The 25,811-nt window shown below is 49.5% G+C and overlaps 10 protein-coding genes across 10 annotated transcripts; 6 read left to right on the top strand and 4 right to left on the bottom strand.

Annotated features, from left to right (window-relative positions):
• The first annotated feature begins 48 nt into the window (after nt 1-48).
• FOBCDRAFT_529 (Quinolinate phosphoribosyl transferase) lies at nt 49-2,033 on the top strand. The gene is made up of 3 exons (XM_031180687.3): nt 49-565; nt 626-1,688; nt 1,739-2,033. Exons 1-3 carry the CDS (start codon nt 370-372, stop codon nt 1,857-1,859), a joined length of 1,380 nt encoding a protein of 459 aa, XP_031041455.2. The 5' UTR covers nt 49-369; the 3' UTR covers nt 1,860-2,033.
• Nucleotides 2,034-2,134: 101 nt separating this feature from the next.
• On the bottom strand, nt 2,135-3,375 carry FOBCDRAFT_194362 (uncharacterized protein; the record flags this gene model as incomplete). Its single annotated transcript, XM_031180686.2, has 2 exons — nt 2,135-3,259; nt 3,307-3,375. 2 exons carry the CDS (start codon nt 3,373-3,375, stop codon nt 2,135-2,137), a joined length of 1,194 nt encoding a protein of 397 aa, XP_031041454.2.
• A 380-nt stretch (nt 3,376-3,755) lies between these two features.
• FOBCDRAFT_210166 (batten's disease protein Cln3) lies at nt 3,756-5,387 on the bottom strand. The gene is made up of 2 exons (XM_031180685.3): nt 5,039-5,387; nt 3,756-4,986 (listed from the first exon to the last, which is right to left on the bottom strand). The coding sequence occupies exons 1-2, from the start codon at nt 5,115-5,117 to the stop codon at nt 3,836-3,838; spliced, it is 1,230 nt and encodes a 409-aa protein (XP_031041453.2). The 5' UTR covers nt 5,118-5,387; the 3' UTR covers nt 3,756-3,835.
• A 342-nt stretch (nt 5,388-5,729) lies between these two features.
• On the top strand, nt 5,730-7,771 carry FOBCDRAFT_246489 (uncharacterized protein; the record flags this gene model as incomplete). Its single annotated transcript, XM_059610785.1, has 3 exons — nt 5,730-5,948; nt 5,996-6,221; nt 6,255-7,771. 3 exons carry the CDS (start codon nt 5,730-5,732, stop codon nt 7,541-7,543), a joined length of 1,734 nt encoding a protein of 577 aa, XP_059463770.1. The 3' UTR covers nt 7,544-7,771.
• A 309-nt stretch (nt 7,772-8,080) lies between these two features.
• FOBCDRAFT_210160 (uncharacterized protein) lies at nt 8,081-10,471 on the bottom strand. The gene has a single exon (XM_054702671.2). It carries the CDS (start codon nt 10,395-10,397, stop codon nt 8,310-8,312), a length of 2,088 nt encoding a protein of 695 aa, XP_054558646.2. The 5' UTR covers nt 10,398-10,471; the 3' UTR covers nt 8,081-8,309.
• A 2,823-nt stretch (nt 10,472-13,294) lies between these two features.
• Nucleotides 13,295-14,756, top strand: FOBCDRAFT_519 (WD40-repeat-containing domain protein). The gene is made up of 2 exons (XM_031180680.3): nt 13,295-13,676; nt 13,764-14,756. Exons 1-2 carry the CDS (start codon nt 13,341-13,343, stop codon nt 14,712-14,714), a joined length of 1,287 nt encoding a protein of 428 aa, XP_031041448.2. The 5' UTR covers nt 13,295-13,340; the 3' UTR covers nt 14,715-14,756.
• A 1,709-nt stretch (nt 14,757-16,465) lies between these two features.
• Nucleotides 16,466-17,492, top strand: FOBCDRAFT_210153 (uncharacterized protein). Its single transcript, XM_031180678.3, has 5 exons — nt 16,466-16,592; nt 16,684-16,848; nt 16,898-16,960; nt 17,012-17,061; nt 17,114-17,492. Exons 1-5 carry the CDS (start codon nt 16,539-16,541, stop codon nt 17,121-17,123), a joined length of 342 nt encoding a protein of 113 aa, XP_031041446.1. The 5' UTR covers nt 16,466-16,538; the 3' UTR covers nt 17,124-17,492.
• A 287-nt stretch (nt 17,493-17,779) lies between these two features.
• On the top strand, nt 17,780-20,658 carry FOBCDRAFT_283065 (uncharacterized protein; the record flags this gene model as incomplete). Its single annotated transcript, XM_031180677.3, has 4 exons — nt 17,780-17,791; nt 17,841-17,889; nt 17,938-18,680; nt 18,731-20,658. The coding sequence occupies 4 exons, from the start codon at nt 17,780-17,782 to the stop codon at nt 20,471-20,473; spliced, it is 2,547 nt and encodes an 848-aa protein (XP_031041445.2). The 3' UTR covers nt 20,474-20,658.
• A 5-nt stretch (nt 20,659-20,663) lies between these two features.
• FOBCDRAFT_210149 (uncharacterized protein) lies at nt 20,664-22,132 on the bottom strand. Its single transcript, XM_031180675.3, has 2 exons — nt 21,768-22,132; nt 20,664-21,721 (listed from the first exon to the last, which is right to left on the bottom strand). Exons 1-2 carry the CDS (start codon nt 21,801-21,803, stop codon nt 20,708-20,710), a joined length of 1,050 nt encoding a protein of 349 aa, XP_031041443.3. The 5' UTR covers nt 21,804-22,132; the 3' UTR covers nt 20,664-20,707.
• Nucleotides 22,133-22,573: 441 nt separating this feature from the next.
• On the top strand, nt 22,574-25,787 carry FOBCDRAFT_500 (uncharacterized protein). The gene is made up of 2 exons (XM_059612225.1): nt 22,574-25,470; nt 25,527-25,787. The coding sequence occupies exons 1-2, from the start codon at nt 22,609-22,611 to the stop codon at nt 25,563-25,565; spliced, it is 2,901 nt and encodes a 966-aa protein (XP_059463769.1). The 5' UTR covers nt 22,574-22,608; the 3' UTR covers nt 25,566-25,787.
• The last annotated feature ends 24 nt before the right edge of the window (nt 25,788-25,811 follow it).

Here is a 25,811-nt window from a genome sequence, read left to right as displayed (position 1 = left end):
CCCTCAGAGCGTGCCCCTCTGCTTCCCTTCTTCTGCGGGTTCGTTCGTGCTATTCTAGATCTCTTCTGAATGCGTCACATTTTCGTCGGTTTTAGATCTCTTCTCATGACTCAACGGAACGTCGCAAATTCGCAAACGTCATAACCTATAGCTCAACGACAACACTGAAGTCGTATATGGTCCTGTCTTTTCAGTATCCTCGTCGTCCTTAATCCACGTTCTTCCGAGCCGCGTTATCCACGATTTCCTCGATTTACTTCCGCATTCCCGAACTCTGTTCTCCAAGCTTTATAAGCCCCCAACTATAAAAGGGAAAGAATTTCTCTCCCGAGTTCGACTTTGTCATAACAACACCTACAAAACCCCATCATGGATTTCAATAGCTCCTCACCCTTCCCAGAGGGCGTCATCTCCTTCCTCGACACTGATCTGTACAAGTTGACGATGCAATGTGCCGTCTTCAAGTTCTTCAAAGATGTACCTGTGACATACGCCTACACCAACCGAACTCCAGACAAGAAGCTGTCGCGAACCGCCTTCAAGTGGCTCGAAGAGCAAATTCGAAGTAAGAAACGCGGTTTTTGGTGATCTCACCTCCAAATCCCAGACTAACCTTGATGGACAGAGCTTGGAAACATTTCTCTTTCTACCGATGAATACCTTTTCCTCAAGAAGCACTGCGACTACCTCTCTGACGACTACCTCAACTTCCTCAAGGAGTTCCGCCTTAGCCCCCGAGAACAAGTTGTCGCTACCTTCACTCCTGTCGGCGAGGATAATGGAGATGACTCGATTGTTGGCGACGTTGATATTCAAATCAAGGGCACTTGGGTCGACACAATTCTCTACGAAATTCCCATGCTTGCGCTGACATCCGAGGCGTACTTCAAGTTCATGGACACAGACTGGAACTATGAGGGCCAAGAAAAGCAAGCATTCGAGAAGGGACTCAAGCTGTTGGAGGCAGGATGCATCACATCCGAATTCGGCACAAGAAGACGTCGCGACTACCACACCCAGGCCCTTGTGTTCCGAGGATTGGTGCAAGCTTCCAAGGAAGCTGAGAAGAAGGGATTCCCTGGCAAGCTATCTGGAACCAGTAACGTCCATCTGGCTATGCGCTTCAACATCCCACCTGTAGGAACTGTTGCTCATGAGTGGTTCATGGGTGTTGCCGCTATTATCGGTGACTACAAGTCAGCCACCGAGGTTGCACTGCGACACTGGGTAGCTTGTTTCGGCAACAAGCTCGGTATTGCTTTGACCGACACTTTCGGAACTCAAGAGTTTCTGCGAGCTTTCACTCAGCCTGTGCAACCTATCGAGGGTGGCTTCCCAGCAGAGACCTTCAAGAAGGCTGACGGAACCATGAAGACATACGCAGAGACCTTTGCTGGTATTCGTCAAGATTCTGGCGACCCTGCAGAATACACTAAGTGGATGAGAGAGTTCTACGACAAGCAGGGTATCACTGACAAGAAGCTCATTGTTTTCTCTGACTCACTGAACATCGAGAGGTGTCTCGAGTATAAGAAGATTGCCGAGGACCTTGGCTTCCAGCCAACATTTGGTGTGGGAACGTACCTTACCAACGACTTTGTGCATCTCAAGACTGGCACCAAATCTGTGCCTTTGAACATTGTCATCAAGATCAGCTCAGCGGCAGGCCGCCCGGCTGTCAAGATCAGGTGAGTGCTTCGTATCAAGACTGACGATAGTCTTGACTAATCGATTATAGTGACAACATTGGAAAGAACACGGGCGACAAGGAGACTGTAGAGAAGGTCAAGAAGGAGCTTGGATACGTCGAACGCGAGTGGAAGGAGGGCGACGAGACCTCACGATGGGGTAAGGAATAAGGGGAAAATAGACTAAGATACCAGGCACTTATTGCCGATTTGATTAAGGGAGGGCCATATAAGCACCAGAAAAGAGACAGGAAACAGCGCAAGCTTGGATTATCTGAGACCAATTACTTATGCTGTAATACTGCTTTAGATCTGAACGCCGCTCAATCACATAAAAATATATTAAACTGAGTTGGGTATCTGCATGGCCTACAAACAAGCCGAATAAGTGGTGAGTCCGTCATGCCGAATAGTTCTACACATTTTGTACAAAATGCAGCCATACATCATGGCTCTTCTGTAGCCCCGACAATGGGCGCCAACCCAACTTCTGCCCTAGCCCAAGTAATACACTCTCTCCATTCAGACATATCCATAACCTCAAACTCGGGATCAGGTTCCCACAGCATCTCTGAGACTTCGTCCACCATCTTCTTGCCAAAGGTGCCAACCCACCAAGCGATCTTGCCTAACGTGTCAAGCTGCACTCCCCAGAATACCATCAGAAGTAAAGCCATTGGATCTGAGCTCCTGAGCGCCAACCCAAAGTCTCGTCCTGCGAGTGCAGGAAATCCTATCGCCATGCCCTTGAAGATGTCTTTGGAGTCTTGTACGAAACACGTTTGTATGGCGGAGAAGCTGGTGCGGTATGAGCTGATCCGTACACTGGCTTCGGACTGGTCGTTTGGAGTTGAACCAGAGGGTGTTTCGCAGGCTTTGTTGATGATAGTGCTTAGACTCTCTAGAGCTTCCTCGGTTTCCTTGCTCAACGATGTGGGTGTCTCAGTCTGAAGTTGTGTTCTTAACATTAAAGCCTCTGTAGATCGCGATAAAGCTCCTGATATCAAAGCGTCGAAGTGCTGATTGGCGATAGAGGCATTTCCCATGAGAAGCTCCCACAATGTCACCATGCGTTCTAAAACACCCTCGTGAAGCTCTTCGAAAGCACTGCATTGGCCGAGAGCCATGTTAACAGCCACAGCAAGGAATGAGAACATGAAGATCTTCTGGGCATTCTCAGAGTTGACGTTCTCAAGCTGTGCTCTGAACGAACGACTTGCTTTATCGTAGTACTCCACCGCCAACTTGGCATAATATGTGTCATAGTCTTCTTCAACAACTACAGCACCCCCGCAGAGCGCGACTTCGAGAGCTGAGAAGGCAAACATGCCCTGTAGGAGATACTCATGCTTAAGAGCCCAGCGAGCCATGTCTTCTTGTAGCCATTGGTTATCTTCTGGAATACTAGCCAGACTCTTGTAGCTTGATGATGTCCAGCGGTGCATCAGTTCAAGCTCTATTTTGCGTCTGGTCTCTGTTGCTGGGAGCTGGGTTGGTGGCTCGGTGAGATATGAGCAGCCTTCGAGATTGCGGGCTAGACAGTTGGTGCAGGGAGGTCCTCCTTCGTCACACTGAAGGAATTAGTGATATGTTATGAGATATGGTTTAATAGTTGTACCTTAACATGGCGCTTTTTGCAGTTTCGACAGCCGTGCCGAGACTTGTTGTGAGTCCTCCGTTTCATCATGATGGCGAGGAACGTCAGTTGACAAAGGAAGTGATGGTTGGGTTAAAGACCAATGGAAATGAACGAGTGTCATGAGATAAGCAGTTTTATGTTATGTAAGTCGAAGGGGATTGATGAGCCGGTATAAGAGTTGATGGTTAAAGCTGAAGCCTGGGACATAGTGAGGTGGCTGTGCTTATGGCTAGCCCCCTCATGGGTATAGGTGAAGCTGACGAATGAGGTTCAAGAATGCTCTACTTGAACAAAACGAACAGTATATGCCATGAAATTCTATCTAACCAGTGAACATTGTTTTTGAGATTATAGAATATGAATGCGTGATTAGATGGATATGACCTCAGCCTATTGAGCCCTAGCTCGTGATGGCTGTAAGTCGGGTGTAATCTTAATGGAATTCAATTGTTCATTTAATCATAAATCTTACTATCCAGGCCGTGTTTATCATCTGTATCCATATTCATCAATGACTTGTGTGGCACCATCTTTTTGTGGTCGTAAATGTGCCTCCACACATCAAACTCTCGAGCATCACGCCCAGCAACCCACCGATAATAACACCGGCAGTCTCACCAGCTCCCACCACCTGAAGTCCGAACTCCAAATTGATTCCCGACTCGAAGGATTTGTCTTGCAGCACTCGGTCCAAAATAGCCATATATACTGCTCCTCCGCCAAGACCGGCCCCGAAAGCCAGCAATCCCACAAAGACTTCGGTTGAGAAGATTAGGAAGATCGAGTTGGCGAGCAAGATGAATGTCGAAGCTCCGATAACTGTAAAGGCGGCTTTGGTACTAGTGGGTCGGAGGAGTAGAGTATGAGTGCGGGAGATAAAGTTGCCGAGCTGGAAAGCGAGGCCGTAAGTGGTGAAGTAAGAGAAGAACGACGTGTACGATGTTGGAAGAGGCAAAGCTCGAGAGATGCCTGGGTACGCCAAAGCCTGAATAGCAAATGCCCCAAACAAAGGCATCATGAATGGTCGAATCATGGCTTTAGTAAGGTTGAGTCGGTTTCTAGTGCTGAGCATACGTGAGAGCTGCTCAACTGGATCCTGGGCGAGCAGAAAAGCATCCTCAACGTCCACCTTTGACGCTTCCTGTTGCGCATGAGGATAGTTGACAGGTGCTCCTGGCAGAATGACAAAGAATGCCACAAGCATAGCACCCGTGAGTGCATAAATGCAGTCAATAAAGTCCCGTAAAAAGGACTCCAGCCAGACTGTTAGAACAAATGGCAAGATTGCGCAGAACACAGCCCCGGCTCCAACACCAGCGCCCCATCCTGCGAGTCCAACACGGCCGTAGTATCGCAGCATTCCCAGAAATGAAACTTCCATTGCAGCAGCGGATATCGATCCCAGAACTGATGTCAAGATTCGAAGTGGTGGTGCAATATTAGGCGGCGTAACATTTGTGACGATGGCCACGATGATCCAGCCTGCTCCAATAGTGAGAGGACGCATCCAGTAGGGAACACGATGAAGAATATGGGGCATAAGAAGCTTCGTCGCCAAAGCTGGAAGAGTCTCGATGAGAAGAACGATCCATCGCGGATATGGAATGATGAGATAATTTGCTGAGTGCACGATGAATGGCACAATCGCATTCACGAGGCCTGAGAGTGGTCAGTTGAGACTTCATGTGAAGACACGCAATAGTCAAATTACCGAGAATCGCAAAACCGAGGTACGTTAGCATCGTAACACTCAACCTCGAGCTCTTCTGAGCATCCGTATTGAACCCCATCACCTCAAATCCTCCAGGAAAGAGTCAGAATAAAAAAAAGTGAAGCAAAAAAGAGGCTTTTCAACAATGAACAAATCAACCAATACTTTAAGCAGCCTGAAATCAATAAATGCAATGTAAGCTTATTTAACCCTCTGGCCGAATACGGTTTACGGAGCCCAAAACACCGCGGATAAATACGAGAGAACCAACTGACGACATGTCTCTAATACCCTACCTTAAGCTGGTTAAGGTATCGGATTAATATAGAGCATCTTGTTACGAATCAATTCATCACCAGCGTAAAATGACGTACAAAGATTGGATGGAAGAGGAAGCTGATGTAGAGCCTCTTGTTGGACCACGTGGGGCTGTTTTCAAGGGCACGATGTCGAGTGATTGGCTGTAGCGTATTGATTGAACGCTAAAGATCTGCGGTGAATAGTGGGTTCATGATGGATTATTTGGAGGCGAGAGTCATGATAGACAACTACAGTATCATGAGGAGATTTAAGAAAAGGACTAGAAGGAGCTAAGATAATCATCATGGATCACGAGGATCTCATAATATTCCATATCCGATTGTCGAAGATGATTATAGCACTCCCATCAACATGACCAAGGTGATCTGTAATGGCCTCGTCTTCAATATCACATCGCTCGTCCTCCAGGATGAGAAGAGCCCCAAATGCTGACCCTGAAGATGCATCGTTTCCGTCTGCCCAGTCAGCTCGACCATTTCTGGCTCAGTTGAAGCCATCATGGCTCATCCCGCGATATCTGAAAAGCTTTAGGTGGATAGTCATCACCCTCGCATTCATCCTTGTCTCATGGATAACATATACGGGACTTGTAAGTCAAATAAGCTTCATCATCTCCAACGCAACTAACATAGCCAGTTTTCTCAACCACTGAATCACATTCTTCCCGGTCATCATGGCTCATCAACTCTCACAACCAATGAGTTAAAGGCTCTTGCAGTCCCTCAAAGATCTTCCAAACCAAGCACATCCCGTCGTATGCGTCTCTTCATGCCCGCAGACTCACCACACATCAATCTCTGCAAAACCATCATGTCCGCCGTCGTGATGGGTTATCCAATGCCCATTCTCCTGAACTGGAACCGTGAATACAATCGGCCTGCATGGCACTTTGCAGGTAGTCACATTGCCAAGCTCGAAAGTCTTCTAGGGGCAATCGAAACACTCCTCGAATCAAAAAGCGACGATGTAGGAGAGGATGATGTTGCGGTGTTGGTAGATGCGTATGATATGTGGTTTCAACTTCCACCTTCTGTTCTGCTAGAACGATATCATCGTCTTAACAGTGAAGCAGATGCAAGGATACGCAAACAGTGGAAAGATCTTGGTATTAGCACTGACTCTCCTATATCACCACCCCGGCAGGACATAATCGTCACTACAGCAAAAGATTGTTTTCCGGATTCTTACTCCGGGTCTGATCCTCACTATGAGCACTGGCCTAAATCGCCCATGCCGAAGGACATGTATGGAGAAGACACAGATAAAGTCCCATGGTCTTTCGATCCAGCGCGCAAGTACAAAAAGGTTCGACCCCGATGTGTGAACAGCGGTCTTATCATGGGTTCTATGGGAGGATTGAGAGATGCTCTAAAAAGATCCAAAGAAAAGATCGATACAGTGGCCATGAAAGGTCGTCAACTTTGGAGTGACCAGGCGCTTATTGGTGAGGTTATCGGAGACCAGGAGATTTGGCGCGAGTGGATGAGACATCTTGGATCATCATGGAACGGCTCTGCTGCTTTCAGCGACAGAAATTCACTTGATCGTACAGTTCGTGATATCGCAGATGTCGCCCTCCTTGGAAAACGATTCGAGTTTGGTATTGGTCTAGACTACAACTTCACCACGGCACCACCAACATGTTCCTCCGAAGAAGACGGCTACTTCGTCAATCTCTCAAACGAGACCAACATCCGCGAAGAATCTCAAAAAGCTGGTGTTCCAGGGGATATTCGCATTCACGGCATACCATCCGAACTACGCAACATAAAAGACAAACTCCTATCTTCAACAAACTGGGGTACAATCCCCCTCTACACAGACTTCTTCTTCGGCACAATACCAATCGCAATCCATCACAACGCCTACATAAACGGGCTTAAAGGTTTCAGACTCAAGAACTGGTGGCACAAGATGTGGTACTATCCTCACCTCCGCCATCTCATCACCCGACGTCTCCAACCAACCTCCTCACCTCCCACACTCGCAGAGATCGATCATAACGGAGATAAGATCGCGTATAAATCGCCGCAAGAAGATAAGCTGCGCAAAGCCCGCGTGTTCTCTCCCAAGAAGCCAAACTTTACACCTATAGACTGGGACGCCGTGTGCCAGAAGCCAGGTCACGCTGTGAAGTGGCACGATGAGCTTTTTGGCGACGACAAAGGACCGTTAGCTGTATGATCGGTGAATTAGCCATAGTCCGTGATTTAGAAAAAGGTCTCCGACAATAAACACAAATACATACTTCGGGCATGTGTCTCACACACAATCCCTAGATCTCTTGGCGTCGTCTCATGACATGCATTACAAATCACGGCAAGCCTCGGACCCGAGAAGCTGAAATACTACCATGAGTTTTTCGATCCGAGCTAAGATAGTATAGCTCCCCCTAGTAAGACTATTAGCTCCGGGAACCATCTGGCTCTACGATCTAAAACGCCATAGCTCAGCCTGAATAAACTCCCCCTTCAGATAATCAGGGACCTGCGCCCGTACGGGGAACTTTAAAAACGTTAGAGTAGTTTTGTTGGTAGTTCGAAAGCCTCATTATCCCCCAAGTTTGTTGTCCTCGATAGCTTCAAGCCTCTTATCCCTTGGTCTGGGATGACGGTCTTGGCGAGCAGTATGCATGGACTCGGTGCAACGTTAGACGGGGAACTGGGTTTCTAGGAAAGTGTTGGTGAAAGGGCTGAAACAGTCAGACGTCACTTAGCTGACAATAGCAGAGGAGTACTAAGTAAGACTGTAGTGTAATGTTTCAATTCAGAGTCGACGTGACTGCATTATCTCGAGTTCGTTGGTCCACAGGCCAAGTAAAAAGTCCCAACCTGTCAATCAGGGTATACAACCATTAACACCATTCCCATATATGAACATAAAAAAAGGCTGCTGAAAAGAGCGCTTTGGGTCAATGCCCCGGAGGTTGTGCTACTTCAATGACCAGGCTTCATGATGCCTCCTCTGATAGTCTAACGATCTCACATATACTCCTGACGAAGATCATATCAACCTCCTGTGGCGGCTCCGTGTCCATTAATCTCTCCTCCCCAGCACCTCCTTCAGAGATCATCCTGGCTGTAGCCACTAGCCTAGAGATACAGCGAAGAAGACCTGATTCGATGTTTCGTGTCGCATTGTCTTGGACAGTTGCTGTAGATGTTTCCTCCTTGCCGAATCCCATGACTGTCAGGGGAGCACTGAACTTCTTGGCGAATCGACCAACACTAGGTGAGGGGTTGACCTGAGGTGTGCCTAGGCCCAGAAGCGATGCAGCCTTCTTTGGAATATTCTCACCCTGCTGTTTCGAGTCGGAGGTCGACGCTCGCTGTCCTGTTGGCTGGTTGCGGGGAACTCGTGAAACGTAGTTGTAGGCGACGATGTGCGCATACAAGGCATCACAGATGTAATCTGAGCAGCCGGAAAACACATGTCGCAACGGGGCCCAAGGCACTGGAGATGCGGCGGCGCCCGAATGTGTGTTGTTATCATACGAGTGTAACCGCTGACGTCTGGTGCTAGTTGAGTCGCGGCCATGTGAGACAACCTTCTTCCAGATTGACTTTCGTGGGTGCAGCGTCGATGAGTCGGTAGCTGGCTCAGACCAAACGTCGACTGACGGTTGCCGAACTTTCTTTGAGTAGGCGCGAATTGTTTCTGTTGTCAAGCTAGATGACAAGAGCATTGTTTCCGGGAAGCAAGCAATTGACACTCGTAGTGTTTCGATAATATCAGGCGGCAGCGGCACGGCCTTTGCCAAGTCGTCAACGGGAATTTGAGGAAGACATGGAGGATTGGAGTCGTCTAGCCAAGATTCGACAGTGGGTAGTGGTGATGGTGGTGGAGTTTGTTCGATATAAACTGTGTCAGGTCGTGACAGTGGTGGGGGAGGTGGATAGTGATCCATGAATGTGTCTTCGTCCTCGATTTCTAGCTCAATTGATCCAAAGTCTGATTTGAGAAGGATTGTGTTGTTGTCGGTCTCATCGCGAAAGCGCTGGGTGTAAGAGGGTGACTGCTTGGTGTAACCTTGACTGTCCGGGCCTATCCGCGAATCAAAGCTGGGTATTACGATCCGAGGAGTTGTGTCCAATGGATCTGTCGCACTTGTGAGGGATGTTTTTCGGGGGGGGATAGTTGGCGCGTCCATAGATTTGACTGAGAATTGCCTTTTGTGTTTGTTCAGTTTGGGAGACTCGTCAATGCAAGAGCAGGCTCTGTGAAGGCGAGGTCTGGGCGCCTCCATCATGACAGTGATATCAAAGGTAGGCTCGGTGTTTGGTGGTGTAGGAGGTCGTGGTGATAAAGCAGCTGTCTCTTTTGGCGTGGCCAACTGCTCCCGAAATTGAGGCTCAGGCTCATCATCATCGTCAGAATCAATATCAATCCAGCTGTATTCTTGTCCTCGCGTGGGCGACAAGAGATCTTTGGGCGATGGTGGGTTTCCACTGGCTGATGTGAGAGATGTCGCTGTTGTGACAATGGATTGCTCGCGTAACTTGATAGAAGGTACCTCAATGGCTTCAGAGGACTCTGATGATGATTCGGACTCCTCGTCAGATTCAATTTCATCAGCACCATGCCCACGGTGTTCAAGAAAAGACACCATTGACTGCCGCTCTTCTATCGACCCTAAATTCTGTACTCGCACGGATCCGGATTGATATGGGGAAGTAATAATTCGACTTGGTCCCATTATGCCCCGAGTGGCCTGGTCCTCTGCAAACCACACGGGAGCGGATGGCATACCAGCAGTCATGTTCTTTGCCATGAACACTGAGCTCGATCTTTCCAGATCTCTGGCTAGCATCTCGGGAAAACAATCCATCATGTCGTCAATGACTTCTTCGTCGAGAATACTTGGTGTCTCTGAGCGGGGAGCTGGTAATGCAAGCGGCAGCAAGCCTGTCATACTTGAGACTGAACGTCTTTTCGAAGGAGTAGATGATGCTGAGGGCGATGGTGAAGCCTCGCGTGAATTTGGATCTTGTCTGTATAAGTATATAGCCACTGGAATCCTAGGAGCAAGCACAGACATGGAGACTGATGCAGGGACGAACAAGACCCAACAACAAGAACAGACCACGAATTAACGTGATTCACTGCCTTGGCATTTAGAAGAGGGCGAACTCAAAGGGCACGACGACACTTATATGATTTGACTCGGACTGGAACTTAATCGCAAGTCATCAGGGAATAGTGGATATAAGAGTGGCTAGAAGTGGACATGCAGGGCGAGACACCGTCGATCGAGGGAGGCAGGGGCTTATTAGTCGGTTAGATCGACGAGACCATATACAAGTACGTACTGTAAACGTCGACAGCCATGGGATGGAAGCAAGAAATTGGGCTGCAGTGGACAAGTCAAAGAATGGGCGGGCGGGGTCTGTTGCAGTTGCACATAGCAGGTAACCAAGGACGTGATACTGGCATCAGGGCTGGCGTTGGCACTGGTACTGGCAGCGGAAGAGATGAATGTAACTAACGGCCACGCCCTGACGACAGGAATGAGGTGGGAATCTGAGTGGCGTTGTCGGGGAGGCAATGGTCGCGCCGCGAAAAAGCAAAACAAATCGAGACAAACCAAGACAGGTTCGTATAGACCACCACCAAGCACAGCGGCTCTAATGGGCCTTGACTCTTTTCGACCTCAAGGTTTGGAAGCTGCTGATCCTTGGGCGAAGAAACCAAGGAAGAAGCGCAAGGGAGGACAAGGGAGTTGTCTGTGTTGCCCATGAGCATCGTTACCTCCATCTCGGGGTGCAGGCTGCTGGAATCTGCTGTGACATCTCTACATATCACATCACATCTCCACTTGGAGAACGCGAACATGCCTACGGCTCTCACAAAAAGCTCAAGCGGGAAAATGCCGCGAGCGATTGTCCGCGAACGGCAACTATGCAGGGCCGGGGAAGCTGAATCGCCGCCAAGACAGAACTTTCACTTAAAGCTGCCATCAGTAAGGAAAGACAACTGAATTCCACTTAGCGTCGAGACAAGGAAGCAACACTGGACATGGTGTTCCAGTGTGCCAAGACATTATCAACAAGGGCGCAAGTAGCGGCTGGGCATTGAACTCGTCGACGGCATGGGATAGGCAGTTTTGCGTCAGTGAGATGATTAGGTAGATCCTCGAGGCGGGTGAGTTAGTACTGGTGCATGATCCGGGAATAATTAGATCTGTTCCTCCGATCGCAAAGCATCACCGGACGCGATCATAGTCAGTCAGTAAGCACCTTGGCCAGTTTAGCAGCATTGTTGTGATGGCACCGTGGCTGAAACGAAAGACTGGTATGCAAGCTAAACTCTGATCCCCATTGTAAAGTCTCGGCCCCAAAATGGTCAAGATAGAGCAGAGCTCTCCTCTAAGCTGCCGTTTATACGCGATTGCACCGGGGAAGACTCGGATCTGTAAGCAGGGAGATGATAATGAGAAATAGCCAGGGGAACGATGGAGATGCGGAGAACCCAAGCAGGTCAGGTTATGACAGACTTGACAGGACAGGGTAGTGTGAGAGGGTCCCTGGTCCGCAGATGTAAGGGAGATCATTAGAACTGGGTCAGGTATGCGTGTATGCGGTACGCTTATCGGTCACCACATGGTTATCGTCTGTCTGCACGTGCTGGAAGCGAAAGGTGCCGAGATGGGTGAGAAGTGATATCACTTTAAATCTGGCCCATATGTTCTCATGGAGGAGATCAAACGAGGCAAATGTGGCTCTCTCGAAGTGTTGTTGATATCAATCTGATGATCAAACCTGAAAACATCACCCTGTTGACAATGGGGTTAGTCTGGTATGTGATAAGTGCCCGCAGGCTAACTCTTAACGAGTAGAAGAGAAGTAAGAACAAGAAAAGAGAGCCATTCTCTGTGGTAACGGTCGGCAAGACATGAAATTAGAGTGGAGCACCCGTAAGCAAGGGAGTGATGTCAATCGTTGAGGGAGAGACGGTCGATGATGATGCGAGAAGCAAAAAGCAATTAAGTTTGAAGCAGACAGGGTCTGTTTTGGAGAGCTTGAGTGCAGATTCAGAGGAAACAGCTGTAAGTTAGTGGGTGGCAGGTCAGACAGTGGAGCTCAACTAAGTCAATACCTCTAATTGTTCGTGAACTGGCTTTGATCTAGCTTCAATCACAACAATTCAATACATCTTTAATCGATTCCGACTTAAGCTACAGCCAATATTACCAACATTCAAGCTGAAGCCGGAGAATTGGATCTATCAATCGTTGATGGTACCTGAACTATGGATACATGGTGACATTTCTAGGGGGCTCGTGCACTGTCCACCGCGCTAATCTCTCAAATCAGGCGCTCACCGCCCGCGGCTGCATTTGGCGCAAAGAGAACGGATGGGATCCACCAAAAAAGCAATCAAAACTTCGCGGCTGCAGACGAAAGAAAGGGTCAAAGCTTGTGCTTCGACTGAGCAAACAAAGACAAAGAAAAGTTCTTTCTACAACGATCCCGGCAATTTTGTTTCGGTCTTTTCAGAGACGTTAGATCTCCTTCATCAAAATCGCGTCTCGTCTTAGTCTCATCTTGAAAAGTTCCTGGATCTAGAACTGTACCTGGACCAACCTGGACCCTTCACAATACGAAGAGAAAAAAAAGCCATTGAAAAAAAGTGTAAAGAAGAACTCTGATTGGTCAGCTAAACAACACCACCTAGATTTTTAGGTGCAGTTGTAAGTGCCTGTTGGTTTTGCTCGCTATTTCGCTTCAGTCTACATCACCACAAGCACCATCTTTGTTTGCTTGTTCTACGACACTTCCAGTCTCCCGAACGCATGGTCCATTGCGGGGTTTAGGACCAACTGTCTTTTTGAATTGGCTGATCCCGACTTCTCGGGCGCTTTCCTGCAACCATTACCACGACTTTGGGCCAACATTCCTTAGTTGAAAGCCCAACAGAGCTCTTTCAGTGAAAGCTATCTTATTAACTCAGAAAAAGACCTTCGTCAACGGCAGCCAAAACAATGCTGACCCAAGAGTTCGTTTCGACCATCTGCGGTCCTCCTCTCGCCGCCAACACAGCCATTTCCAAGGACGTTGGCATCTACTCTCATTCCCTTACACCATCCCACACCATCAAGGCATCTTTCAAGAAGAGCTCTACCCCTGTCAACGGTCTAGCCGTCAGTGAGTCTCATATCTTTGCGGCACAAGACCAAAAGTCACATGTCCACGTCTACTCGCGTATACGCGGCAACCAGGAGGCTCTCGTGCCGTTCCCTGAGAGGATCCGCAGCTTGGCCCTTGCTGGTCAAGTGTTAGTCGTGGGCTCTACCGAGGGCAGACTATTTCTCTGGGAGGTTAGTTCAGTCTCACTCACGCCGTTGCGAGTGCTACCTTATACGCGTGATACTATCGTCGAATGTGAATACTGACAAGTGATATAGACGTGTACAGGCCGGCTAGTGTCGACACCACCTTGCCATGTTCAAGCCGTTTCTTGCTTGGCCGTGACGCCATATCACATTCTATCCGGTTCTGATGACTCAAACATTAACGTTTGGTCAATATCACGACTCCTGGAGCTCGATGCTCAGGCGGAACAAGAGCCTGATCTAACCCTCTCCAACCATCGTGGTGCTATCACAAGTCTAACTGTCGGTCTTGGTACCAACCCGGAAACTAGCATATGCGTGTCCGCCAGTAAGGACAAGACATGCATCATCTGGAACTACCAGACCGGCCAGCTTCTCCGTACACTGCTCTTCCCAGCCTTCCCTCTCTGCGCCCGTCTGGACCCAAGTGCCAGGGCACTCTTCGTATCTTCTGAGGCCGGTGCTGTCTACCTTGTCGAGCTATTCGGTGGCGACAAGCCGTTGCTTGGTTCCCGCAGCACAGAGCTGCCGTCTATTGTCGTGCAAATCAATACCCCGCTTGCTGTTTCGGATCCAGAAGTTGGACAGCCATCATGCCTTGCTCTGACATATGACGGCACTTCGATATTGTCCGGACACACCAAGGGCAAGATTCTACGGTGGAGTCTGGCCGAAAACGGCCATCCTACAGACGTTGCGAATCTAAATGCTTCTGTCACCAACCTGTGTTTCATACCTCCGCTATCAACTGAGCAACCAACAAAGACGGTATCCATTGTGAAACCAAACCAGAGCCTAAAGCGGTACAACTTTACGGCCCAGCTTACCACGGATCTAGGGGAGCATACAAAGCTTGATCAGCTGCTTGAGACCAACGGGTTCCCATCGGAAACTCTTGAGACAGCAATTTCATCTGTAACAAATCCACCAGAGGCTCAACAAAATGACGAACTTGCTAGACAGGACGCACAGTTTCGGGCCATCATAAACAGCTGCAACCTACTCCAAGACCCGATTAGTTAGACATCTGCCGCAAGCGCACACCCATACAACAGTTAGCTTCTCAAAATACTCTAATGTGTAATCTCCTGAGAGCAAGCATAAACCGTCCACAGTCGAACCTCGTTTCGGATTAGTTCATGTTGCTTCCCGTTCCTTTTCTCAGCCTCAACGCTCTAGCATGTCCTATGTTACAAGTTGTACAACTCACGTTGCTGGCCTCGTTCACTCTTCTCTTTCCAACCTGGTCCTCCAGAGAAGTATGTCAAAGCGTACAGCAGGTTGCACATGTGTCACAACTCACATTCTCTAGGAGAAGCATTCTCAACTTCACTTCCCTGTTTGGAGACTGAATTCGTGGTGGCTGCCATAACCCGCACTTGGAGTTGCATCTCACCGGTTGGGAGTAACGTGCATCTCATTGAAAAAGTTCTTGCGGCAAAGTGTGGCTGCATTTCAGTTTCGTTTCTTGCTTAACGCAAGGGATTCTCTAATGCAGATGATAAATGCTGTAGGCGCTAGTCTCGAATTCTCATGCAAGGGGTTCCGAGACTCTCTGCGAGTGTAACATGTGCCACTTCACTAGTAAAATCGTCACCCAGATCCGATAAACGGGCTTGTCGTTTAAATAGACTTGGCCATATCGGGAGGGACTTGCAGTCGTATTTGCTGGGGAAATGACACTACTCGATACTGACCCAGCTGAGGTTTTCTGATTGATCATAACATTATCGTCATCCAAATTGAAACTTTTTCGTTATATGCAACTGATGATGTTTTTGGCATTAGTTGATTCTTATTCCCTTGCATATGTCTTGATATCGTACCTTCCAACCGCCACGACGCGGAATAGTCCATCCGACAGAAACGGCTCCTAAGCCCGAGACAACATGCGCGAGAGGAGAGATCATCACTGCGGTTCTGTTTCCATGCTTGTATTCTGTGTTCTAGCCCATTTCTTGCAGTTACTCTTGGACATGATCAAGAACCCGCTGCAAGGAGACACGTTTTCAGCTTCAGGGTTCAAGACAGGTGACGGATGTGCCCGTAGGGATTGTATGCGAGGGATGGGAGCAGTTGCGGTGAGGCATCAGTGAAATGTGAGTTGGAATGATATGATTTTGCACGAATGGGTTTACTTTGGAGGTTCTCTTTAGAGGTTCTGAGTAGGTTCAGAGGGCATGTCGTGTACGTGTTGGATGAAGTGGACAGGAAGTCGTTTTCCAAGTTCCCTACATTCACAAGGAATTCATTGAATGACAGTTCAGCCTCAATTAGTATTGTTTTACCAGACACACAGGAGCCAAACCACTTGTTTCTTCCGTGTAGGAGACGTGACCCATGCTCGCATGTTGTCAAAAGTCAAAGGAAATGTCAATGCTTTAGGGTAGCTGAGAATCTCCTAAAATATACGAAAGTTGATCATATTTCCCTATCTGCATGCACTACATGTTGTTCAATATGTCAGACTATTGGCATACGTAACCACAATACAGTGTTCTCTGGTAAGCATATCACTTGTAAAGGTGATATCGACCAAAGTTCATTTTCTTATAGATATGGTAGTAGTTTTATCATAAATGCACGTCGTAATGATTGATAATACACCGATATGTACGGAGCATGATGCCGAACAGCAATGGCCTTCTAAGCACTGTGCTCGGCCCAGAAAAATGCTGAATCGATACAGTACGAATTACGATGGCGGAAAGGCCGGCCGGAGCGGCAAATTTCTCCGCGCCGGCTAACACCGAGCTCGCAGCGTCAAATGTCTTGCATCATCGGATACTTCTAAGCCGTCGCGAATCTACAATCTAGTCGATTTCCCCAACCTGCAACATACACCAAATGTCTGTCGTTGGTACACTCAAAGGCGACATGCCGCAACAAGTCCGATCACTCGTGAGTCTTGCCCCTCATTGTGGCCACGGAAATTTGCAGAGATCGCCGTGCACTCTTGATATCGACAATTGCTGATGGGGGTTTTGACCAGTACCGCCAATTATTACGGCAAGGCTCGCAGTTCGCTGCGTACAACTTCCGAGAGTATGCGAAGCGACGGACGAGAGATGCTTTCCGGGAGCATCAGGGCGAGCAGGATAGCCGAAAGGTGCAGGAGTTGGTCCAGCATGGGATCAAGGAGCTTCAAAGCTTGAAGGTGTGTGATAACGATATTGTCAAGAAGGGGAAGTGCTGACAAGGAGTAGCGCCAAACGGTCATCAGTCAGTTCTACCAACTCGACCGGTTAGTTGTTGAGGGAGGAATCTCGGTAAGCCAGACCCATTGAGGTCACATATCTAGCATACTGACTTTGCAACAGGGCAAGCAGACGGGCAACAATCAAGAGATTTTGAGGCAGAAGGAGCAGGGGTATGTAAAAAATGTTACTACCGCGACCAGTCATCACTGACAATTGACGCAGTTACGACTAAACGACTTGACCATAACGATCTCGAAACGACTGGATAAAGGATAAAAGAGACAACTCGTGTGTACAGTAGCATGGTTACGGGGATAAATGTATATGTATCGGATACCACAAAGGTTCAAAGGCGTCAGCGAGCCCCGGGGGTGTCTCGAGGTACTGGAGAATGGGCACTGCGGCTCGAATACTAGATGGCGAATCTCAATTCTGATTCTATTTGGCTCTCAATATTTAGTTTCTGTGTCAAATGCTGTTGGGCTGCATGTCTCCAGGCGTTTTACTATCAAAGCTTTGGTATCACCACCCATTGAAATTTCTTGCCAAAACTTCAAACCTGACGGTGTAGATGGAGTTTGTGTCAATTAGAGGCCTTTCGTCTCCCTAAGTATAATATATTTGTTATTATTCATGTTTTAATTTATACCTCAATGACCATCATCTTGAATTCTTTTGGATGTTAGATTACGTCAGCGGGTGTCACCAATTTCAATTGGCCAACTGACAACCCTCGACAGCCCATCGCGACTCGCGACTCAGCCTCGTAAACCAAGCTGGAAGGGCGACGTTATTACGAGACCACAGCGCAACTCAATCGGCGTTAAAATAAAGTTTTATATCATCGCTATAGTATCATAAGAGTCGCCGCACTATCAGTTAGCCGCGATGGCGCCAGGAGTGAGTGAATCACTGCTTCCCTTGTGCAACCATCGACTAATTCGTATAGACGCGACGCGCCAACAGATCAGGATATGCCGAGCACGATGACTTCGAAGGTACGAAATAACCGATCGCATGCTATGACGCGTACTAATTAACCAAAGGTCTTCCCGTGCGACAATGGCGACAAGAATGGATAAATGTTGCGCCGCCGCAACAGCAGGAACAGACTCAGCAGAATGATATCTGGTCGATCGATTTACCTCACGGCATGCCGAAAGACTCGCATCTACTGCCAGCCCACAGCCAGGAACTTCTGGCGGCTGCGCGATCCGGAAGACTATATAAGAGATCTGCGCCAGCTGAGGAGGAAGAGGTCGATGCTGATGCAGCTCCCGAGAAGCCAGAAAAGAAGGAGGAGGATACAAGCGCTCGAGGTTTCAGCGTGAAAGTATGGAAGCAGTTGCCCCGTAATATCGATACACCTGGTACATCACATCTCGCGAAACGACAGAAGAACACCGTAACGATCGCCAGTCGGACAGTGGAAGAGAAGGTTCAAGGACCGACAGTTACCAGGGCGACTGTCAGGAGAATTGACGCCGCCGGAAACCCATATACAGAAGAGGTTACGCTATCTGATGGTCAACAAGTTCAGGGCGAAATCGTTTCGACACGGATTGAACAAGCTCCTGTTCCTGGCTCTGAACCACTTGCTACGACGCCTGTTCCTAACCGACGAAGGCCGCCACCACCGAAGAGAAAGGCCAAGGCTGGTCCTGGTCGAGGAAAGAAGAAGATCAAAAACCCTCCTCCCGAGGCTGGTGCTCCTGCGGCGGCGCCTGTTCCTGGAGCAGATGGTGCCGCATCCGCTGTTCCAATTAAGCCCGAGAACCCTACAGAAGCTGTACGTTGGAACCCGTGGATGTGCTGTTCTCCATCGCTAATTTTTAATAGGCCATCAAGCAAGAGCGTGAAGACTCTGCCAATCAGGATAGTCCAATGCCGGATGCAGATGACGACGATGACGATGAAGATGGGGATGATGACGAAGGCGACGAGGGTGAAGAGGGAGAGGCAACACCAGCTGCGGAGAGTCAAGCAAATGGTGAAAACAACAAGTCACAAGATCACGAGATGACAGACGCGGCTCCCACAACAGCTACTGAAGCAGCGCCCGTTCCACCCCCTGCACCAGAACCAGCACCAGCAGCTCTCCCAGCTCCTCTTGAAAACGACGAGCCTGATACTTTTATGCAAACCGACTCCTCTGCGCCTGTGCCTGTGCCACCGAACCCTATGGGTCTGGCACCTCCAACCACTCTCACACCTGGTGGATCCAGACTCGAAGGCAGCCCCCTTAAGAACGTGGTTATGCCTTCACCTACCAAGGAGGTGGATCAGGAGCAATTGTTGAAGGCAGCGATAGATGCGCCTCTTGCGGGGGATGAAAAGCCCACGGAGCCTGAGCTGACTGAGGAGAACCTCGCACGGGCATCGCTTGAGCCACCCGCCAAGGATGATGAACCGCAGGCTTCAGCGGAGGAACAGCTCCTGAAGGCGGCTATAGATGCTCCCTTTGGGCCAGGACCACAACTGGCAGTCGCATCTGCAGTTGAACCTGCGGATTCGACCATTGCCGAGCCTCCGTCTACAATTGTCGGAGAGGCTCCCGAGGTTGCGACTGATCGCGATGTTCCCATGTTGGAGCCGACCGACAGCGAAGCACTATTACCTCCTCCACCTGAAGAGGTTGGTAATATTGCGACCACGCCTCCTGGAAGCTCTGGAGAGCTTGGTGCTTCTGGCCCCGGCAGTGAAGTCAAGCCTCCAACAGATATTCAGGCTGGCGAGGAGGCAGTCTCACAGCGGCCGCCTTTGATAACAACTGAGACTGGTTTGACAGAGGATAGCATCAAACCTGATGATTCAGCCTCTATCACTGCTCCTATCTCTGATATCACAGATGTCCCAGCAGTGGCTCCGTCAGTCGTTGATCCTCCGCCTGAGCCGCCCGCTGAAACCACTGTGCAAGATACCACCATGGAAGAGGCTGCTCAAGAGCCTGCCCCAGAGGAGACCAAGGAGCCTACTCCCCCTCAACCTGAGATTAAAGAAGAGTCTGCTCCTCCTGCAGTTGAAGAAATTCTTCGCGCGGAATCGCCTAATTTGCTTTCCAGCTTGATGGATAAACTTGATGAGCAGCACGCAGAGATTGAGAGTATGAAGCAAAAAGCATCTGCTGAACCGGCACCCGAGTCGGTGCCGGAGCCTGTTGCCGAGGTGCCTGCAGAGGCTGTTATCGAGCCAGCTGTGGAACCCGTCTCTGAGCCCATGTCCGAGCTAATTGCTGAGCCTGCTGCTGAGCCCGTCCCTGAAACTGCTGCGGACCCTATCACTGAGACGGCTCCTGAATCTACTACTGAACATCCTGCGGAAACACTGGCAGACCTCGTTGCGGAGCCAGCCACAGAGCCGGCGGCTGATGTTCCTCCTGAATCAGCATTAATACCCGAGGCGCCAGCTGAACCAGCTGATGAGCCCATGGTTACTGAGGAAGTTAAGACTGAAGAGGTAAAGACCGAGGAGCCTGCTGTTGAGCCTCCTATTGTTGAGACCCCTGCTATCGATGGCCCGGCTGTTTCTGAACCCTCAGTGGCGGAAGGACAGCAAACACAACAAGAACCAAAGCAAGACTAGAACGTTTTGCATGGGTCGAGTAATATGCTGGTTGAAAGGGATCAAAGAGGTTTTGGAAGAGCCAACGGCCGTATAATTGGTCAGGCAGAAAGAGCTGGAGATTGTATAGTATGTAGGGGACTTGATAGTTCTAATGAATTTACGGACAACAGGCAATAAAGCATATGGTTCATATATACATATCAGTATAGCATTTTTTTATGGCTCGATTTCTCATTGTTTCAACTCGAGTTACTAAACCAATCCAGTTTGCGCCTCTCTCCCCGAAGTACTGCTGCTGCGAACCTCCACAGCCTTCATCTTCGTTTGCTGAGGCATCGCATAGCGACCATGCATGCGGAACCCTCGTGCATGTGCATTACTGAGTCCCAATAGCGCGGCGCTTGTAAGCAATAACCCAATAAGCACAATCGCTCCGGCTTGTGTCATATTTCCTCCCAGTGCAGCAGACATGTACACCATCAATTTAGCCGCTGCTTCAAGATAACCCTCCAGAATTGACTGCGTACGCAGCCAAGCATGAGTAACAAGAGCCTGTAAGTCTGCATCTGGACCACGTAGACGCACGCTGTGTCCTCCGCCAAGATCGACGGTGTATTCTGTCATGGTAAGACTCTTGGGGGAAGGTTCCGAGTGTGTCATGCGCTGCTTTATGGCCCAGATGTTGAGGATGCGAGAACTGATGAGAGTGAGGAGAATTGCGAGACCCCACCAGTCTTCGAATATGACCATGAAGGCTATAGAAGTTGATGTTATGAGGGGACTGACAAGGTAGAGGAGGTGACTAAGCCAGTCGACATCGGACAGTGATGCCCAGTCTTCATGATCCTCATCGTCGTCTTCTTCATCTGAGATTCTGGGTTTTCTGATGACCTTCCCAACGATTTTGACTACATCCCATGGCGTGTCCAGCCCAACATCCAGTGTGATGATGTTCTCAGCGCCATCTTTGACAAGGCTCTTGAGATAACTGGCCGTCATAGTGTTCTTCACGGCATATTGCATCTGGTCGAGTGTCTGAGTAGACAGTGCTATCAACCCGATTGGTGCTTCACGTTCGAGGTCATCGCATGCTTGTTGGTAATGCAAACCAGGGGCAAGGACCAGGGAGTCGATCCATGAGGCACCACCGGTAAGGGCAGTGCGACGGGAGATTGTTCGAAGGTCTGCGAGGACAAGAAGGCCACTGGCTGATAGAGTTATGTTGGGTAGAGGAGTTGTAGACCATGAAGGAATTAGGGATCTTGGCTACTGTTTGTAAGTCAGTGCGAAGACACTGGGATGTAAGACAGACCTCCATTGTGTATACCATTCTCTGAGTCTCGATCATCAAAAGCACTATATCGAACCAAGTATTGATAGTCCTTATTTGTTAATTTTACTTCCCCTCGGGGATTTAATATACATCCAGTCCACAAGGCCTGCCGTCTGCACGCGGATATATCAATGATCGCACCTCTCGGTTTATATCCGCATGACAACTACATGAGAACGCATCGAAAGACATGGCTGCAATATGAAACAAAGAAACTACCGAGACAGTCTTGGTGGGCTTGACTTTTGGTCCGAAGGTTAGAAATAGTAACAGTAATAGAGTGTGGTTTTGAGGCATGAGGTTGTGTGAGTGGCACGGGATCTATACACGCGCGGGGCGGTCTCATGATAGGAGCTCGCGTGCAAACTTACCAAGACTGCTTGGTTCAATAACTATAATTCTTTGCAAGTTTCAAAACTCGAAATATTATCTTAAGAAGCTTAAATACGATTCTACAATATTTAGATATTTGTAAATGTTGAGCTGGGAGTTTGGCTATAGGGGTCTCAGCGCCTGCTTGAGAATTTCTAGAACTCGCTTTCAAGATACATTTTGGCTTTACTCAAGAACCAAGATTATTAAAAAGCCATAGCTTCTTGTTCTAGACTATATAAGTAAGAATAAACATGAGATCCAAAAACAAATAAATTTATCGCTTTTCGTAATGTTCCGCCGTGATGGTATTCACATCGGGAGATTACTTACCCTAAGCTCACTAGATGACTAATCATTGCGCAACGAACAGATAAGCTAGCCGTCATGATGCAAGCAGCTCTGAAGCTCCTAAGCGTGAAGCCGCACAACATCCTCAACCACAATCATGCGGCTCTCACTCCAACCATTGCTCCTCCTGGGGCTTTCGGCCCTCGGCGCCGCAGTCTTCCAAGATGAGGTCGGCGAGATCGATTTCCACCACGCGCTCCTCGGCGTCCCCCAAGTCGAAACCACCTTCTTCCATCGCCCACGAAAGCAAGATAAGGCAAGCCTCCTTTACACACTCAGCGACGTTGGTCTCATCGGCGCCGTCAACCCCAGCAATGGCCAGGTTGTTTGGCGTCAGCAGATTGCGGACGATATCACCAATGGCGGTGGTTTCTTGCGCGCTGCTGAGGGTGAGCATTGGGTTGCTGCGGCGTATGGATCGCGAGTTCAGGCGTGGGATGCGCTAACGGGACGTAATGTGTGGCATAACGAGTTTAAGGGCGAGGTTAAGGATCTTGAGATTCTAGAGCTTACTGAGAGCTCGAGAAAGGATGTTCTGGTTCTGTATGACGAGGATGGCACCACGGTTCTACGACGTATACACGGTACTGTGGGAAATGTCATCTGGGAGTTCCGCGAGGTTGCCAAGAACATCCCTCTTCAGGTCTCGACCGACATCTCCAAGATCTACGTCATCAGCCTTCATGGATCGCCGGCATCCTACAGCCTCAAGGTTACTGCGCTCGATACCCTTACAGGAGGACGACTGGACGACTTTGCTATTGGCACTAAGGGTGACGTCCATGGACCCAAGGACGTCATGTTTGTTGGAGGCAACTCAGCCGCCCCTATCCTCGCATGGGCTGACAGCACCCTCACCAAGCTCAAGGTCAATGTCTTGGGAAGCAAGACGACTCAGGAGCTCAAGCTGCCTTCCGACGCTGTCGCCGTTACTATTCACGCGCCTCACCTTGTTCAGTCGCTGCCTCATTTCCTCGTTCACACCCGAACCAAGACCGGAAACAAGGCCGAGGTCTATCATACCGACTTGAAGAGCAACCAGGTTACTAAGGCCTACGAACTTCCTCACCTTTCTGGCCCTGGTGCCTTTTCCACCAGCTCTGACGGAGCCAACGTTTACTTCGCCCGCGTCACTGAGGATGAGACTCTCGTTGTCTCATCTGAGTCTCACGCTGTTCTGGCCCGATGGCCCTTCAAGCCCGCTGGCGATATCGAGGCTGTTCACGCTGTTGCTGAGGTCCTCAAGAAGCCTGGCACTGAAGGCTTTGCTATCCGAGCTGCTGCTGTCACCAAGTCCGATGACTGGGTTCTTGTCCGTAACGGCGAGATTGACTGGAAGCGACCTGAGGGTCTGACCGGCGCTGTTGCTGCTGTTTGGGCTGACATTCCTGGTACTGAGAACCTCGCCAAGGTCCTTGAGGAGGAGGCTCACACCAACCCTCTCTCGGCCTACATTCACCGTGTTACACGACATATCGACGACCTTCAATACCTTCCTGACTACCTTGCATCTCTCCCTCAACAAATCATCACTAGCATCTTCGGTGGCGAGCCCGCTACTAAGAAGGAGGGCCTGCACCGAGATACTTTTGGCTTCAACAAGCTTATTGTGCTTGCGACTCGCCGTGGTCGCGTGTATGGTCTTAGCACTGAGCACAAGGGTCAAGTCATCTGGTCCAAGTCTGTACTTCCCCAACTTCCTGGCGAGTCCCTTGAAATCAAGGGTATCTATGCCAAGGATGAGGGTGTCGTCACTCTGCGTGGCGCCAAGGGCGAGTATGTCGCCATCAAGAGCGACACTGGCGATGTAGTCGAGGTGATGCCCGCCGGTTCGCTTCCCCGTGTTTCCAGCACAGTCGCTGTCGACAGCCCTGCTGGCAAGTGGTTGCTTCCTGTTGGTGCCAACGGAGAGATTGGACCTGTTCCCGCCGGTTTCACTCCTAGCGAGACCGTCGTTGTCCGTGGTGAGGGAGAGACTCTTAAGGGTGTCAAGTTTGTTGAGGAGAACAACAAGGTCACTGAGCAAGAAGTCTGGCAGTTGCAGCTCTTCCGTGGTCAGAAGATCGTGGAGATTGCTAAGCATGCTGCTCACGACCCTGTCGCCTCTATTGGTCGTGTCCTGGCTGATCGTCGTGTCAGCTACAAGTACCTCAACCCTAACACAATCGTTGTGGCTGCTATCGACGACGCTAAGTCGTCGCTGTCTGTTCAGCTACTCGACACTGTCTCAGGTCAGGTTCTGGCTGCCCAGTCCTATGCTGGTGTCGACGCTACCAAGCCTATCTCTTGTGCCATGGCTGAGAATTGGTACACCTGCACTTTCTTTGGCCGATACACCCTTGAGGATGGCACCAAGCGATCTATCCAAGGCTACCAGATTGTCATCGTTGACCTCTACGAGTCTTCTTCTCCTAACGACCGTGGTCCTCTTGGTGACGCTGTCAACTTTTCGTCTCTCAAGCCCGTTGACACACCAACTGGACCTGCTCTGCCTTGGGTCGAGGAGCAGGCTTATGTTTTGTCTCAGCCACTCGACAAGCTGTCGGTTACACAAACACGACAAGGCATTTCAAACCGACAGGTTCTTGGCTACCTGCCTGAAGCCCACTCCATCGCCGGTCTGGCTCGCCAGGTTCTGGACGCCCGACGCCCTGTTGGCCGTGACTCAACCCCAGCTGAGAAGGAAGCTGAAGGTCTCATCCAATACACTCCCAGCATCGAGATTGACCCTCGGTCAGTCATCTCTCACCAGCGAAATGTGGTGGGTGTCAAGGACATTCTCACAGCACCAGTCATTGTGGAAAGCACAAGTCTGGTTGTTGCTTACGGCGTGGATGTCTTCGGAACACGCGTCGCACCCAGCGGTGTATTTGATATTCTTGGAAACGGCTTCAACAAGGTGACACTTGTTTTGACCGTTGTTTCGCTGCTGGGCGGCGTACTCTTCCTCTCACCGATGGTAAGCAAACCCACAATCGCATCGCATCAGATGACGTGTGGCTAACAAAGTTCTAGGTAAGGAGGAAACAGATCAACAGGACTTGGGAGGGCTGAAGGGGATGAAAAAAAGAGAGGGCATGTCATATCTGGAGCTAATTACTAGACCCGGCCGACGGTCAGGCCAATGAGGGGAGAATATTTGGTTATGAGCTGTAAATGGAAACAAAGTATCTACCGATCCACGTCATACCGGTGATTTTTAACGATTGTTTCCGTTGACAGATGGAGGTGGCTAGTCTAAAGGTGTCAGCCTCACAATGTAACGATCCAAATGAGATGCTACAATTCGGAAAGCCCCGT

The sequence above is a fragment of the Fusarium oxysporum genome, chromosome I (genome assembly GCF_013085055.1).
Source record: "Fusarium oxysporum Fo47 chromosome I, complete sequence".
Taxonomy (NCBI): Eukaryota; Fungi; Ascomycota; class Sordariomycetes; order Hypocreales; family Nectriaceae; genus Fusarium; species Fusarium oxysporum.
Note: the sequence above shows the minus strand (reverse complement) of the source record. Positions and strands in the feature narration are given on the sequence as shown.

What these genes read in the sequence shown, in the direction of transcription:
- FOBCDRAFT_529 (XM_031180687.3), top strand. Translation starts at nt 370, where the DNA reads ATGGATTTCAATAGCTCCTCACCCTTCCCAGAGGGCGTCATCTCCTTC. An exon ending in GCTCGAAGAGCAAATTCGAA is followed by an intron (nt 566 to 625) that starts GTAAGAAACGCG and finishes CTTGATGGACAG; the next exon opens with AGCTTGGAAACATTTCTCTT. An exon ending in CGCCCGGCTGTCAAGATCAG is followed by an intron (nt 1,689 to 1,738) that starts GTGAGTGCTTCG and finishes AATCGATTATAG; the next exon opens with TGACAACATTGGAAAGAACA.
- FOBCDRAFT_210166 (XM_031180685.3), bottom strand. Translation starts at nt 5,117, where the DNA reads ATGGGGTTCAATACGGATGCTCAGAAGAGCTCGAGGTTGAGTGTTACG. An exon ending in CCTCGGTTTTGCGATTCTCG is followed by an intron (nt 4,987 to 5,038) that starts GTAATTTGACTA and finishes GACCACTCTCAG; the next exon opens with GCCTCGTGAATGCGATTGTG.
- FOBCDRAFT_210160 (XM_054702671.2), bottom strand. Translation starts at nt 10,397, where the DNA reads ATGTCTGTGCTTGCTCCTAGGATTCCAGTGGCTATATACTTATACAGA.
- FOBCDRAFT_519 (XM_031180680.3), top strand. Translation starts at nt 13,341, where the DNA reads ATGCTGACCCAAGAGTTCGTTTCGACCATCTGCGGTCCTCCTCTCGCC. An exon ending in GCAGACTATTTCTCTGGGAG is followed by an intron (nt 13,677 to 13,763) that starts GTTAGTTCAGTC and finishes CAAGTGATATAG; the next exon opens with ACGTGTACAGGCCGGCTAGT.
- FOBCDRAFT_210153 (XM_031180678.3), top strand. Translation starts at nt 16,539, where the DNA reads ATGTCTGTCGTTGGTACACTCAAAGGCGACATGCCGCAACAAGTCCGA. An exon ending in CGCAACAAGTCCGATCACTC is followed by an intron (nt 16,593 to 16,683) that starts GTGAGTCTTGCC and finishes GGTTTTGACCAG; the next exon opens with TACCGCCAATTATTACGGCA. An exon ending in AGGAGCTTCAAAGCTTGAAG is followed by an intron (nt 16,849 to 16,897) that starts GTGTGTGATAAC and finishes GACAAGGAGTAG; the next exon opens with CGCCAAACGGTCATCAGTCA.
- FOBCDRAFT_210149 (XM_031180675.3), bottom strand. Translation starts at nt 21,803, where the DNA reads ATGATCGAGACTCAGAGAATGGTATACACAATGGAG. An exon ending in GAATGGTATACACAATGGAG is followed by an intron (nt 21,722 to 21,767) that starts GTCTGTCTTACA and finishes TACAAACAGTAG; the next exon opens with CCAAGATCCCTAATTCCTTC.
- FOBCDRAFT_500 (XM_059612225.1), top strand. Translation starts at nt 22,609, where the DNA reads ATGCGGCTCTCACTCCAACCATTGCTCCTCCTGGGGCTTTCGGCCCTC. An exon ending in TACTCTTCCTCTCACCGATG is followed by an intron (nt 25,471 to 25,526) that starts GTAAGCAAACCC and finishes ACAAAGTTCTAG; the next exon opens with GTAAGGAGGAAACAGATCAA.